General features: G+C 44.7%; 1 protein-coding gene across 1 annotated transcript; it reads left to right on the forward strand.

Moving 5' to 3' along the window:
• The first annotated feature begins 749 nt into the window (after positions 1-749).
• On the forward strand, positions 750-9,784 carry LOC132380937 (general transcription factor II-I repeat domain-containing protein 2-like). The gene is made up of 2 exons (XM_059949915.1): positions 750-8,245; positions 8,331-9,784. The coding sequence occupies exon 1, from the start codon at positions 6,306-6,308 to the stop codon at positions 7,827-7,829; it is 1,524 nt and encodes a 507-aa protein (XP_059805898.1). The 5' UTR covers positions 750-6,305; the 3' UTR covers positions 7,830-8,245; positions 8,331-9,784.
• The last annotated feature ends 3,670 nt before the right edge of the window (positions 9,785-13,454 follow it).

The following is a 13,454-nucleotide window of genomic DNA, read 5'->3' on the forward strand; positions in this document are numbered from 1 at the left end:
AAGTATTAATAAACTCTTATTACGTTAAAGCTACAAAACGTGTTTGTGTTCTGCATTTGTGTCCACCCGCGCCTCACGCTTGTGACACGATCTGGCCTGGATGACTTATCCATTTTAACCCCTTTGAGTTTGCCTAGCACTTTTTCGTTTGGAATAGTAATGGCATTCACTCCTGTTCTCTGACGTGCACAGACCTCCAGCACACGGGTAGTGTTTTCCACAGATAGGAGAGATTTGCAAAGTACCCATTAAGTTCATCTAACATTTCTTTGCCCCCTATTTCTACCTCACCAGCATCATTTTTGCATGGTCCAATGTCAACTCTCACCTCCCTTTTATTTTTTATATAACTGAAAAAAACATATAATTTCCTGCTTTATATTATTGGCTTGTCTGCCTTCATATTTCAACTTTTCCCTTATAGTTTTTAGTTACCTTCTTTTAGATTTTAAAAGCTTCCCAATCATCCAACTTCCCATTCACTTTTGCTACTTTATGTGCCCTTTCCTTGGCTTTTATGCAGTCTTTAACTTCCTTTGTCAGTCATGGTTGCCTACCCTTGCCATTTGAGAACTTCTTCCACTAGGGGATATATCTATTCTGCACCTTATGAACTATTCCTGGAAACTTAATCCATCTTTATTCTGCTGTCATCCTTGCCAATATCCTCTTCCAATCCACCTGTGCAAGCTCATTTTCTTTTGGGAATATTCAAAAAATCTATAGAATAATGGCTATAACAGAATCAATGAAAGACTATACAACTGGGGTGTTCAACCAGAATGCAGGCAGCGACAAACTGGGCAAATATAAAGAAGAAACAATAATAATAATTGCATAACCAATAACTATCAATACTGTAAAATGAAGAGTCCTTGAAAGTGAGTCCATTGGTTATGTGAACATTTCTATGTTGAGGCAAGTGAAGATGAGTGAAGGTATCATGTATAATTCAAGATCCTGCTGGTTGAGGGGCAGTAACTATATTTGAAACTGGTGCTCTTTTACCTTCTTCCAGATGGTAGTAGCACAAAGACAGCATACCCTGGGTGGTGGGGTCCCTGATGATTTATGCTGATTTCCTATGGTTTATGTAGAGGGTTTTACACATGCTGGATTGGGCAGATCCACTACCATTTGTAGGATTTTTTGTTCAAGGGTATTGGTGCTCCCATAACAGCCAGTGATGCAGCCAGTAAATACACTCTCCACTACATATCTATAGAAGTTTGTCAAAGTTTTAGATGTTGTGCCGAATCTCTGCAAACTCCTAAGGAAGCCAAGGCCCTACCATGCTATCTTTGTAATTGCACTTGTATGGTGGGCCCAGGACAGAATAATGACACCTAGGAATTTAAAGTTGCTCACCTCCTCCAATGAAGACTAGCTCACGAAGCTCTAGTTTCCTTCACAGCTACCTGGACTATACCTCCTCACACCCGGTCAATTGTAAAAGCGCCATCCTCTTCTCTCAATTCCTCCATCTATGCTGCATCTGCTCTCAGGATGAGGGTTCATTCCAGAGGGAAGGAGCTGTCCTCCTCCTTCAAAGAAAGGGGCTTCCCTTCCTTCATCATCAACGCTGCCCTCAACCTCATCTCTTCCGTTTCACGCACGTCTACTCTCACTCCAGCTTCCTGTCACCTTACCAGGGATAGGGTTCCTCTTGTCCCCATCTACCACCTCACCAGCCTCTGCGTCTAACACATAATTCTCTGCAACTTATGCAATTTCCAATGGGATCCCACCACCAAACACATCTTTCCCTCCTCCCTCCCCAACATCCCCACATTCAACTTCCTGCAGGCATCGCTCCCTACGTGGCTTCCTTGTCCATTTGCCCCTCCCCACTGATTTTCCTCCTGACATTTACGTGTAGGGGCGAAACCTGCCCCTACACCTCCTCCCTCACTACCATTCAGAGCTCCAAACAGTCCTCCCAGGTGAGGCGACACTTTAGCTGTTAACCTGTTGGAGTCATACTGTGTCCGTGCTCCTGGTGTGGCCTCCTGTATATCTGGGATTCGAGCTTGGTTGGTGGTGGGGGGGGGGAGCGGGGAAGGTACAGTGGTGTAGAGAGTTAGTGGTGTCGGGGAGGTGGAATGTTGGAGTATTTAGGGACAGTATGGGAGGAAGATGTGGGCTCTGATGACTCAACAGGTGACAGGGGAGCCTGAGATATCCAGAATTGTTGGTGGGGAATGAGATATCGGAGACTCAGCAGCAGAGAGGAAGGTCTCGCCATTGTATCACCAGGGTCGTTGAGCTGGAATCGGCGCCAATTATATCCCAGGTTTTGAGGTGTCCAGGGCTAACGGAAGCGGGGTTTGTGTTGCTGGAATCCATAGTCTGGGGCGTCTGATCGAATCTAGATTAGAGTGGGAAGCGGCAGGGACCGCAGTCTTGCAGCGTCCGGGGCTATTGGAACTGGAGTTGGATCCGGCGAGTTCCACTGTCTGGAGACAATAAATATTCTGATCCTTCCTGGAGGCGAGGAAGGTAAAGAGCTGGCAGTTCAAGGTGTGGATCCGGCAGAGGATGAAGTGCATGACGGTTGGAGCTGTGGTAGACACTGAAACAGGGCCTCCCAGTATCTCCTTTTAGAGCAGGGGTGGCCAGCCTTTTACATTCCATGCGTCAATTGTTTTCACTCACGAGTTGAAATGCGCCATACAACTCTTGTACCCCCATTCAATTCTTGTAAAAATGTGTTAATATGTAACTCGTGCGTGAAAAAAATTTATTCATGGAATGTATAAGGTTGGCCACCCCTGTCTAGAGGCCTCGGTGCAGAATTTGGAGAGAGAAGCGGCGGTAGATAACAATGAAATTACGAAGAAAGAAACAGAAAGTTTGGAAGAAGGATGAATGATGGAAAATATGAAGGAAGACAAAGGAAAAGGGGATGGATGGAAAGAGGGGAAATGAAGGAAGACAATGAAAGGTAAAAAGAAAAATTAAAATAAAGGAAAGGTAGAAATGATGAATAGATGGACAGACAAAGAGACAGATAGACAGATACATAGATAGATGGATATGCTCTTGGAGTATTTGATTTGTGCCACTATCAGTGCAGGAAACATTCTAAGTCATGTGGCACAAGAGGTACTGCAGACGCTGGAGGAGCTCAGCAGGCTAGGCAGCTTCTATGGATGTGAATATACAGTCGACGTTTCAGGCTGAGACCTTTTACCAGGATCGGATAGAATGGGGGAAAATGTCAGAGTAAGAAGATCGGGAGGGGAAGAAGAAGTACAAGGTAGCAGGTGACAGTAGAAAATGGGAGGAAGGAGAGGTTGAAGTAAAGAGCTGGAAAGCTGTTTGGTGGGAGACAAAGGGCCGGAGAAAGGGGAATCTGATAGAAGAGGACAGAAGACCATGGAAGAAAGGAAAGGTGGTGCAGAACCAGAGGGAGGCGATACGCAGGTAAGAAAAGAATGCGTGAGAGAGAAACGAGATGGGGAATGGCATAGGAGAAGGGGGTGGGGTAATAACCAGAAGTTTGAAAAATCCTTGTTCATGTCATCAGGTTGGAGTATATCCAAAGGGAATATAAGGTGTTGCTTCTCCATCCTGAGTATGGCCTCGTCATGGCAGTAGAGGAACTATGGACTGCAATGTTGGAATGTGAATAGGAAATAGAATTAAAATGAGTAGCCACCGAGAGATTCCACTTTTTGTGTCAGGCGGAGGAAATGTGCTTTGATGACGCGGTCTCCCAATGGGTCTAGCTAGCCGATATACAGAAAGCTACATCAGGAGCATGGGATATAGTGGATGAACTGAATAGATTCTCGGTCGAACTGTCACCTCATCTGGAAGGACTGTTTGGGGCCCTGAATGGTGGTGAGGGAGCTGCTACAGGGGAATATGTGGCACTTGTTTCGCTTTTAATATGCGCCTGGACGGAGATCGATGGGGAGGGATGTACGGAGCGATCCCTGTGGGAAGTGGCGGTGTGAGAGATGTGCTTGTTGGTGAGATTCTGTTGTCCAAGGAGGTTACGGAGAAGTATATGCTGAATGCGGAGACTTGTGGGGTGGTAGGTGAGCACGAGGAGCCCTAACCCTGGTCTGGCAGCGGGATGATGACGTGAAGGCAGGTTTGTACAAAATAGAAGAGATGCAGGTGACGGCACTCTTGATAGCTGAACAGTTGTTATCACTGTTGATAGCTGAATAGTTATTATGGGCTGAACGTTGGCAGATGGAGTTTAATGCTGAGAAGTGTGAGGTTCTACATTTTGGCAGGAATAATCCAAATAGAACATACAGGGTAAATGGTAGGGCATTGAGGAATGCAGTGGAACAGAGAGATCTAGGAATAACAGTGCATAGTTCCCTGAAGGTGGAGTCTCATGTAGATAGGGTGGTGAAGAAGGCTTTTGGAACGCTGGCCTTTATAAATCAGAGCATTGAGTACAGAAGTTGGGATGTAATGTTAAAATTGTACAAGGCAATGGTAAGGCCAAATTTGGAATATTGTGTACAGTTCTGGTCACCGAATTATAGGAAAGATGTCAATAAATTAGAGAGAGTGCAGAGACGATTTACTAGGATGTTACCTGGGTTTCAGCACTTAAGTTACAGAGCAAGGTTGAACAAGTTAGGTCTCTATTCATTGGAGCGTAGAAGGTTGAGGGGGGATTTGATCGAGGTATTTAAAATTTTGAGAGGGATAGATAGAGTTGACGTGAATAGGCTGTTTCCATTGAGAAACAACGGGGAGATTCAAACGAGAGGACATGATTTGAGAGTTGGGGGCAAAAGTTTAAGGGAAACACGAGGGGGTATTTCTTTACTCAGAGAGTGTTAGCTGTGTGGAATGAGCTTCCTGTAGAAGTAGTAGAGGCCAGTTCAGTTGTGTCATTTAAGGTAAAATTGGATAGGTATATGGACAGGAAAGGAGTGGAGGGTTATGGGCTGCGTGCGGGTAGGTGGGACTAGGTGAGATTAAGAGTTTGGCACGGACTAGGAGGGCCGAGGTGGCCTGTTTCCATGCTGTGATAGTTATATGGTTAAGAGAAGCCCCTTTCTTTGTAGGAGGAGCACATATCAGTTGCTCTGGAATAAAAAGTCTCACCCTGAGGGAAGATGCGCAGAGACAGAAGTTTCTTTTTACAAGTGACAGGATAGGAAGAGGAATAGTCAAGATCATTGTGAGTCAGTGATTTTATATGATATCAGTAAATGGAGAAGAGGCACGAGTCTGCAGTATTGTGAAATCTGATTAGCTTTACATTGAATAGATTCCGCAAATATGGCTCCTGTGGTCATTACCGTCTGACTGACTGGACCTTTTGACTTTGTGATGCTGTTTGATGGAAAGCTGTGGTTGCCATTGCCATGTTTCCATCCGTAGTTGCAAAAAGCAAACAACACATCCTTCCTTTGGAATTTTGCTGGGATAACGAAGTCGTTCTGTGAAGGGGCGTGTATCTTGCCGTTGTGTTCTTACAAAACATATTTCCTGCGGCAACTGCGACTCAGCACATATAAATAAGCAAATTAATTCAGATAGTAATGGACGGCATTGTTTGATGGAATTAAGTGAGTTGCTGATCAGTGCATTGCTATTGCGAGTGTTCGTGAAACACATTCCACTGAAAAGGAGTTTTGCATTTGAATTAGCTATCACACAAATAATCACCCACAAGGTATTCATATCGGCCGTGTGGGGCTGTGGCTTATTTGCCGATCGAAAGTCGCTTCCGCCATTTCGGCTGTTGTTTGGTGCGTTTGAGATCTGTAGTGACTCTTTCTCATTGGTTGCCGCATGTGCCACGGCTTTGATGTACAGTTACAAACTCTAGAGCGGGGGTCGGCAACCTGCGGCTCCCGAGCCATTTGTGGCTCTTTCACCTCTGTGCTGCGGCTCCCTGTAGCTTTGGGAAATAATTGGTCAGTATTTAATTAAAATGTATTTTATGTTAGTTTGTTAGCTTTTGAAATGTAATTCTAAATTTGAAGATTATGGTGATCTTGTACAATCTAAGTGTGGCGACACATTTCCTGGCACATCCGAAACGGCTCACAACTAGCCAGCATTCCGGCTAAGGGAGATAGCCTACGGGGGTTTGTGAGTACGCGTCTTTTGCAGCATCTGCGTCCATGGGGGCTGGGTTGAGGGAGGCTTAAAAGCAAGGCTGTTTAGTTCGAATAAAGTTATTCGACTGCAGTTTACTGACTGCGTGAGCACACCGCTACAACGTGTTTTTATCGCTATTAATATACGTCACCACTGCCAATACCTGACACCCGCCAGTGCGCGATTTCTTTAATTTTTCGATCCAAGGTAAGCCAACTATGGAGAATTCTAAAAAAAGAAAAGTGACTGAAGAAAACAGAACGTTTAATGATACGTGGACAGATTCATTTGCTTTCACTGTTGACGAGACTGGTTTACCAGTATGCTTAATATGCAATGAGAAACTAGCAAACAACAAAAAGTCAAATGTCGCAAAGCATTTCCAGAATAAACACGCAGCCTTTGCTCAAAAATATCCGGATGGAGATGAGAGAAAAAAAGCCGTTTCGGAACTGATGCGGAAGGTTGATCTGAGCAAAAATCATTTCCAGAAATGGATGAAGTCTGGAAAATCAACGACATACGCCAGTTATATTGCCGCTCAGGAAATAGTCAGGCACGGGAAGCAGTTTACAGATGGTGAATATATAAAAGAATCTTTCATTAAGATTTCAGAACATCTATTCACGGACTTTAAAAACAAGAGTGAAATTGTGCAGAAAATCAGGGATATGCCCCTCTCTGCAAAGACTGTCAAAGACAGAACCATAAAAATGGCAGAAGACATCACAAGACAGCAAATTAAAGACATCAATTCAGCTGTGGCCTACTCGATTGCCTGTGACGAGTCTAAAGACAAAGGTGATATTGAACAAATAGCGTTGTTCTGCCGGTATGTAAACTCTGCCGGGCCACAGGAAGAACTGATTGAGTTGATACCTCTAAAAGACCAAACACGGGGGGAGGACATCTGTGAGGCTGTCTTGAATTGTTTAAGAGCCAAAGGAATAAAGACCACCCATCTGGTGTCAGTAGCTACTGATGGGGCACCGAATATGATGGGAACGCACAAGGGATTTGTGGCTTTACTGCAGAAGTCGCTGGACAGAAAGCTGCTGACTTTTCACTGCATCTTGCACCAAGAGGCACTGTGCGCTCAAACATTTCCTCCGGAATGCACAGAAGTAATGGATGTTGTCATTCAGATTGTCAATAAAATAATGGCAAAAAGTTTAAATCACCGTCAATTCCGTTTGTTACTGGACGAGCTGGAAAGCGCATATTCTGATCTCCTGCTGCACAATAAAGTCCGGTGGCTGTCCAAAGGGGAGGTGCTGAAACGCTTTGTCGCGTGTCTGGAAGAAGTGAAAACTTTCCTGGGCAGCAAAGGGCTCACCTTTCCTGAGCTGGAACAGCCAGAGTGGCTGGAAAAGCTACACTTCATGGTAGACATGACAGCGCACCTGAACACGCTGAACACAGCTCTTCAGGGGAAAGGACGCACAGCCCTGCACATGTTGGAGGATGTCTTGGCATTCGAGCGCAAGTTGACAGTGCTTGCCAGAGATTTACAGAAAGGCACTTTGTCTCACTTACCCAATTTGAGAGAGTTCAAACAAGGTCACGACATGATAATTTCGGAGTATTTACATTCTGCAATCATCGCAATGCAAACATCGTTTGGGAAACGCTTCTGTGAGTTCAGAGAGGAAAAAAAACACATTATCCTTCCCGGTCACTCCCTTAAGCATCGATCCTTCCCTACTGAATACGACTGCATTGGCAGGTGTGAGTCAACCTGATCTTGAGATGGAACTGGCCGACATAGCCGACAAAGACATATGGGTGTCCAAGTTTAGACGCTTGACAGCAGACCTTGAAGATGTTGCCCGTCAGAAGGCCGTTCTTGCTCAGAATCACAAATGGAGTGATATTGAAAACCTTCCAAAACCGGACAAACTTGTGTTCGAAACATGGAATGCTATGCCCGACATTTATGTAAACATGAAAAAGTATGCGCTTGGAGTCCTGTCGATCTTTGGATCCACATATGTATGTGAGCAGGTGTTCTCCAACATGAACTTTATTAAAAACAAACATCGCGCATGCCTCACAGATGACAGCTTGCGATCCTGTGTAAAGATGAAGGTGACGTCATACAGCCCTGATGTGCAGACGCTGTGCGCTGAGGTCCAGGAGCAGAAATCCCATTAACCAAGTATGATAAATATTTTAATTGCCTATTATTTTATGTATATTCATATTTTTTCATTGTTCAGTGAAATAGTCCTTTTATTTTTCAGGCTGACAGCTGGCTGATGTTATTTTTGGTTTGCTGCTGGCGGAAAATTTAAGTTCGGCGTTTTTCATAAATACAAGAAGGACTCAAATAGACATTGAGTATTTTACTTAAAAGTAACTTTCAACCCAACGTCTTTTTTTCGGAGTTCAAAATGTTTTTGTTGCATGCAGAAATGTAATTTCGTTTTCTCTGCAGGAGTTCATCAATTTCATAAATGCAACACATTATAGTTTGTTTATACATAGCATAAAGGCAAAAAAAACGTTGTATGCAGTGTTATTTCATTTTAAATGTCAAACGGGTTTTGCGGCTCCCAGTGTTTTCTTTTCTGTGGGAAACAGGTCCAAGTGGCTCTTTCAGTGGTAAAGGTTGCTGACCCCTGCTCTAGAGTATAAGATTAGACCGTGCAGGCAGCTTTCTTTTTCACCTTTGTCCCCAGAGCACACCTCACAGAACCATTGGGAAGGTTTACTCCGCGCGCACTTTTAGCTTGAATTTCTGTTCGTTGAACATTTAATTTTGCAATTTGTGTAACTTGGTGAACTTAAGAGTTTGTTCAAATCTTTTCCTGTTTGTAAATAAACTATTAATATGCTTATTCGTAGTCAATGTTTACTGCCTCACTCACCAAACCCATAAACACGCTTCTGTGATACAATATCTGAGACCAGATTTGCTGGAGAATGGAAGAAAAGCAAGAGTCGGAGGCCACGGTTTGATGATGCTAAGGGTCCGTTAGATTAGTGCGGTTACCATCTGGAAATAGCAGCGGTGTGGCGACCCACTTTCTACGCAGGCGAACTGGCTCACAAAATGGCGCGGCGTCGACAGAGAGGCCGGCCCCAAAATGGTGCCGGGTCTTCTGCACCAGTAGAAGAGGCTTTTGTAATGCACCTCTGGCGTCATTTCCGCCCGGAGGGGGCGGGAACAGAACTGCGTAAAAGCCAGTGCAGCGAAGTTCGAATAAACTAGTCTGGAGTGCAACTCAGGGAATGCGTGTCGTTATTTCTAGCTCTGTGTGTAGCACATCGCTACAGCGGTAGATATGTTATCGTTGTCGAAAATTGTAAGCGTCCTTTAATGTCCAAGTTCAGTCACCCAAAAAGAGCTATTTTTCAGCACATAACCAACCCGGTGTTATTCCTGCAAATTTACCGTGGGCTGTGCGTAGTCGTGTCGGGACGTATGCATTCACCTCATTACGATAGGGCGAGCCCGACTGCAGGAGGGATGTGGATATGAAAGGGAGAGTATTGAGGAGTTGCCTGGATTGGAGGGCATTACTTAGGTTGAGTGAACTTGGCCTTTTCTCGTAGGGGCGACGGAGGTTGAGAGATGACCTGATAGAGATGTATAAGATGATTAGAGGCAGTGATCGTGTGGATAGCCAGAGGCTTTTTCCCAGGGCTGAAATGGCGAACACGAGGGGACATAGTTTTAAGGTGCTTGGAAGTAGGTAAAAGAGGAATGCCAGAGGTAAGTTTTTACACTTAGAATGGTGGGTGCATGGAATGCACCGCCAGCGACAGTGGTAAGGCGGATACAATAGTCTTTTAAGAGACTCCTAGGTGCATGGAGCTTAGAGGGCTATGCGATAGGGTAATTCCAGGCAGTTTCTAGAGTAGGTAACATGGTCGGCCCCAATGTGGGCCGAAGGGCTGTAGATTTTTATGATACTATGATTCATCTTTTCCACTATTCCTGATGATTGTGGATGGTAGGACACATCCCACTCCAAGGAGAAACCCAGGGCTTGCCACTAAGTTTTAGTTAATTTCCCCATAAAGTGTGTTCCTCGGTCCCTATTAAACTTACAAGGAACCCCAATCAGGGAATAATCTCCTTCATTAGTAATTTAATTACTGCCCTGGTGTCATTATTTCACTTGGGAAAGGCCTGCATCCATTTAGAAAATCTACCTAATATTATTAAAAGATATTTATATTCCCCCGCATGCTGGCACATGCAGAAAGGCTATCTACAGATTCATAAATAGCGCCTCTGGGGTGGGCAGATTATCAAAATTAACGGGGGACTCTCCCCAACTGTTTCTTTGATAACTCTCACCAGTTCTAACCAGCTGTTCTGCTGCTACTGTTAGCCCTGGCACAAATCAGCGCTGTTGTATTTGGTGTCTCACTCCTCATTTTTTTCCTGCATGTCCTTGGCTAGTCTAACAAGGGCACTACGCGAGACTACGGGGACGATCTGGGCACCCACCAGGGTGCGACTATGGTTCACCACCATCACGGGCACAGCGTTTATTTTTCCAAACTGCTTTCCTCTGCGCTATCCGCTTGCTGCGCAGCCTGTAAGGAACCTATGGTAGCGGGTCCAGGTGCAGATTGATCATTGAAACCCTCCCCAGAAAGGCTGGAAGACTCAGCGACTGCATGTGCTACAGGATTACCTTGTGCCGCAAGGCCGGAGCTATGCATATGGGCTTCAAATTTCATCGCAGCATTCTGCTGGGGCAATAAAACAGCCTTTCGCAAATTCTCAACAAGTTGAGCATGCTGTATAGATTAACCAGAGCAAGTAAATCCTCTGTCGTATGCTGCCACAGGGCATCGAAATCCGGTACTACCCCCAAGCATATCGCAAATCGGTATAGATGTTTACAGTTTCACCCTCAGCTAAGATGCAAGCCCTAGTGGGAGAAAATAGCACAGCGGCCTGCGCTGATCTTTCTGTGAGAGGGATCCCTACATCTAATAGCTCATGAGGAATTACTCAGCCGCTATCTTGTAATCATTAGGTTTACACGATGGACCATCAATTAAAATAATTAGATTTGGGTTATTTAGAGGGCCATTTCCATTGTTTAAACTCAAATAGGGATGCTCGGCGTCACTGTGAATAAGAACAAATGTGGTCGGATTAAGAGCCGGTGCTCTTTTAAAAGTCAGATTTGGTTTTGATAATAGCATGACCTCATATCCCTTCCATCTTGCTGCAGGAAAGTGTTGAGTAGCCTCTGAACTGAGGAGTAGCATTACTGCATGAGGAGTCAATACTGTGCAGGAATGGCCCAATATTATAGGTGCTGCCTCTTTGACCATCACTGCTGTCGGCAACACAGCTTGCAGGCAGCCCGACAGACCACGCAACATGGGTGTTAACTGAGTGGAGTAATATGCCACCAGTCTTTTCAAGCCACCGTGCTCCCGAGTCAACAAGGCGCTCACAAATTTCTCCTTTTTGTTAGGATACAACTGGAAGGATCTAGAGTGGTCAGGAACGGCCAAAGCTGGGGCATGGAGCAACTCATTATTTAGAGTCTCTTATGCCTATTCCATTTCAGGGTCCATTGGATTTGAGATGCTACATCCTGTAGTATGGCTGTCCGTAGCACAGCATCATAAGTTCTGTATTCAGGAACCCAGTGTTGACAGTAATTTGTCATTCTGAGGCATGAAAGCATCCGTTAATTTTAATTTCTGGTCTAAGAGATCGTGCGATTGCCGACCGGCTTTCAGGTTCAAGTCTCTACCGCCTTGCTGCAGAACACAGCCCAAATAGGTGACCGTTGTTTGGCAAAACTGTACCTCAGATAATGAGGCTAGGTGGCCATGGGGCTGCCTGGTGGTTTATCAATGCTACAGGTTTTTTCTGGAAATCCGCCAATCTCTTAGAGGCCAGCCGCAGATCATCAGCATATTGTAGAATGACACCGTTTCCTGGTAACAGTAATGATTTCAAATCGCCTCTTACAACAGCTGCATATACCGCTGGTCTCTCAGTATTGCCCTCAGGCAACCTCGTCCAGGTAAATGGTTGTCCATGAGCTCAGCAGGTCGGGTAGCATCCGTTGAAATGAGCAGTCAATGTTTCGGGCCGAGACCCTTCGTCAGGGCTGGTCATAGTCCTGACGAAAGGTCTCGGCCCGAAACATTGACTGCTCATTTCAACGGATGCTAGCCGACCTGCTGAGTTCATCCAGCTTGTTTTACGTGTTGATTTGACCACAGCATCTGCAGTGTACTTTGTGTTTACAGATAGTTGTCCATTATATGTAAAAGCAAACAGATATTGACTGTTCTTGTACAGAGGGTCCTAGAAGAAGGCGGAGCAGAGGTCAACAACATTGTACCATCAATATGCAGATGGTATAGAGATGAAAATAACTTTTGTGTGCAGTAGAATCTGAAAAATGAGCAGTATTATCTGGCTGACAGCCTGCAAATCTTGCACAAACCGCCATTTGTCCGGCCTGCCTGGTTTCGTGATTGGCAATATGGGAGGCACTTCTTCCTGTAAACGAGCTTCGATAACAAGTTTAGTACCATTAGAGCCTCAGGAGGTAAACGGTACCGGCGAATGGAAGAGAGTCTCATGTTTTCTTAATTGTGATTTAGTGGGGTGCAGCAGAGTCAACTAGACCCACATGATTTTTGTGCGATGCCCACAAGGATAGATCCACTGCTTTAAATCAAAGTCGAGGGTCATACTGGGGAGAAGGGGGCGTGCTTTCTAGTCTAAAGATACAAGGAACCCCGAAGGGAGAGTCTTAAGAGGATTGTTACTATCACTCCAGTATCAGGACCTAAATAGGTTACGCCAATTACGCCTGAATTTGCTCGTTAACCGTTTCATATCAGACCCAGACACTTAGGAGGTTTATTCCCAGGGATACATGAGTACAGAGTGGTCTCCTTTGAGCAAGTAAATTATCTGAGAAGGATATAGAGTGGCAAGCAAAAGTCTGGGCACTCCGGTCAAAAATTCTGTTACTGTGAATACTTAAGTGAGAAGATCTCTAAAAGTCATAAAGTTAAAAATGAAACATTCTTTTCAATGGTTTAAGCAAGATTAGTATATTACTTTTGTACAATTTTAGAGTGAAAAAAAGGAAGGGAGCTCCATGCAAAAGTTTAGGCACCCTAAGAGATTTGAGCTCGCAGATAACCTTTCAGAAGGTCTCAGACCTTACTTGGCTTGATAGGGCTATGGCTTGTTCACAATCATCGTTAGGAAAGGCCTGGTGATGCACATTTCAAAGCCTTATAAATATCCTGACTCCTCAAACCTTGTCCCAACAATCAGCAGCCATAGGCTCTTCTAAACAGCTGCCTAGTACTCTGAAAATTAAAATAAATTATGCCCACAAAGCAGGAGAAGGCTA

Source organism: Hypanus sabinus, chromosome 25 (assembly GCF_030144855.1).
Source record: "Hypanus sabinus isolate sHypSab1 chromosome 25, sHypSab1.hap1, whole genome shotgun sequence".
Taxonomy (NCBI): Eukaryota; Metazoa; Chordata; class Chondrichthyes; order Myliobatiformes; family Dasyatidae; genus Hypanus; species Hypanus sabinus.

Coding starts and splice junctions, on each gene's coding strand:
- LOC132380937 (XM_059949915.1), top strand. CDS start 6,306: ATGGAGAATTCTAAAAAAAGAAAAGTGACTGAAGAAAACAGAACGTTT.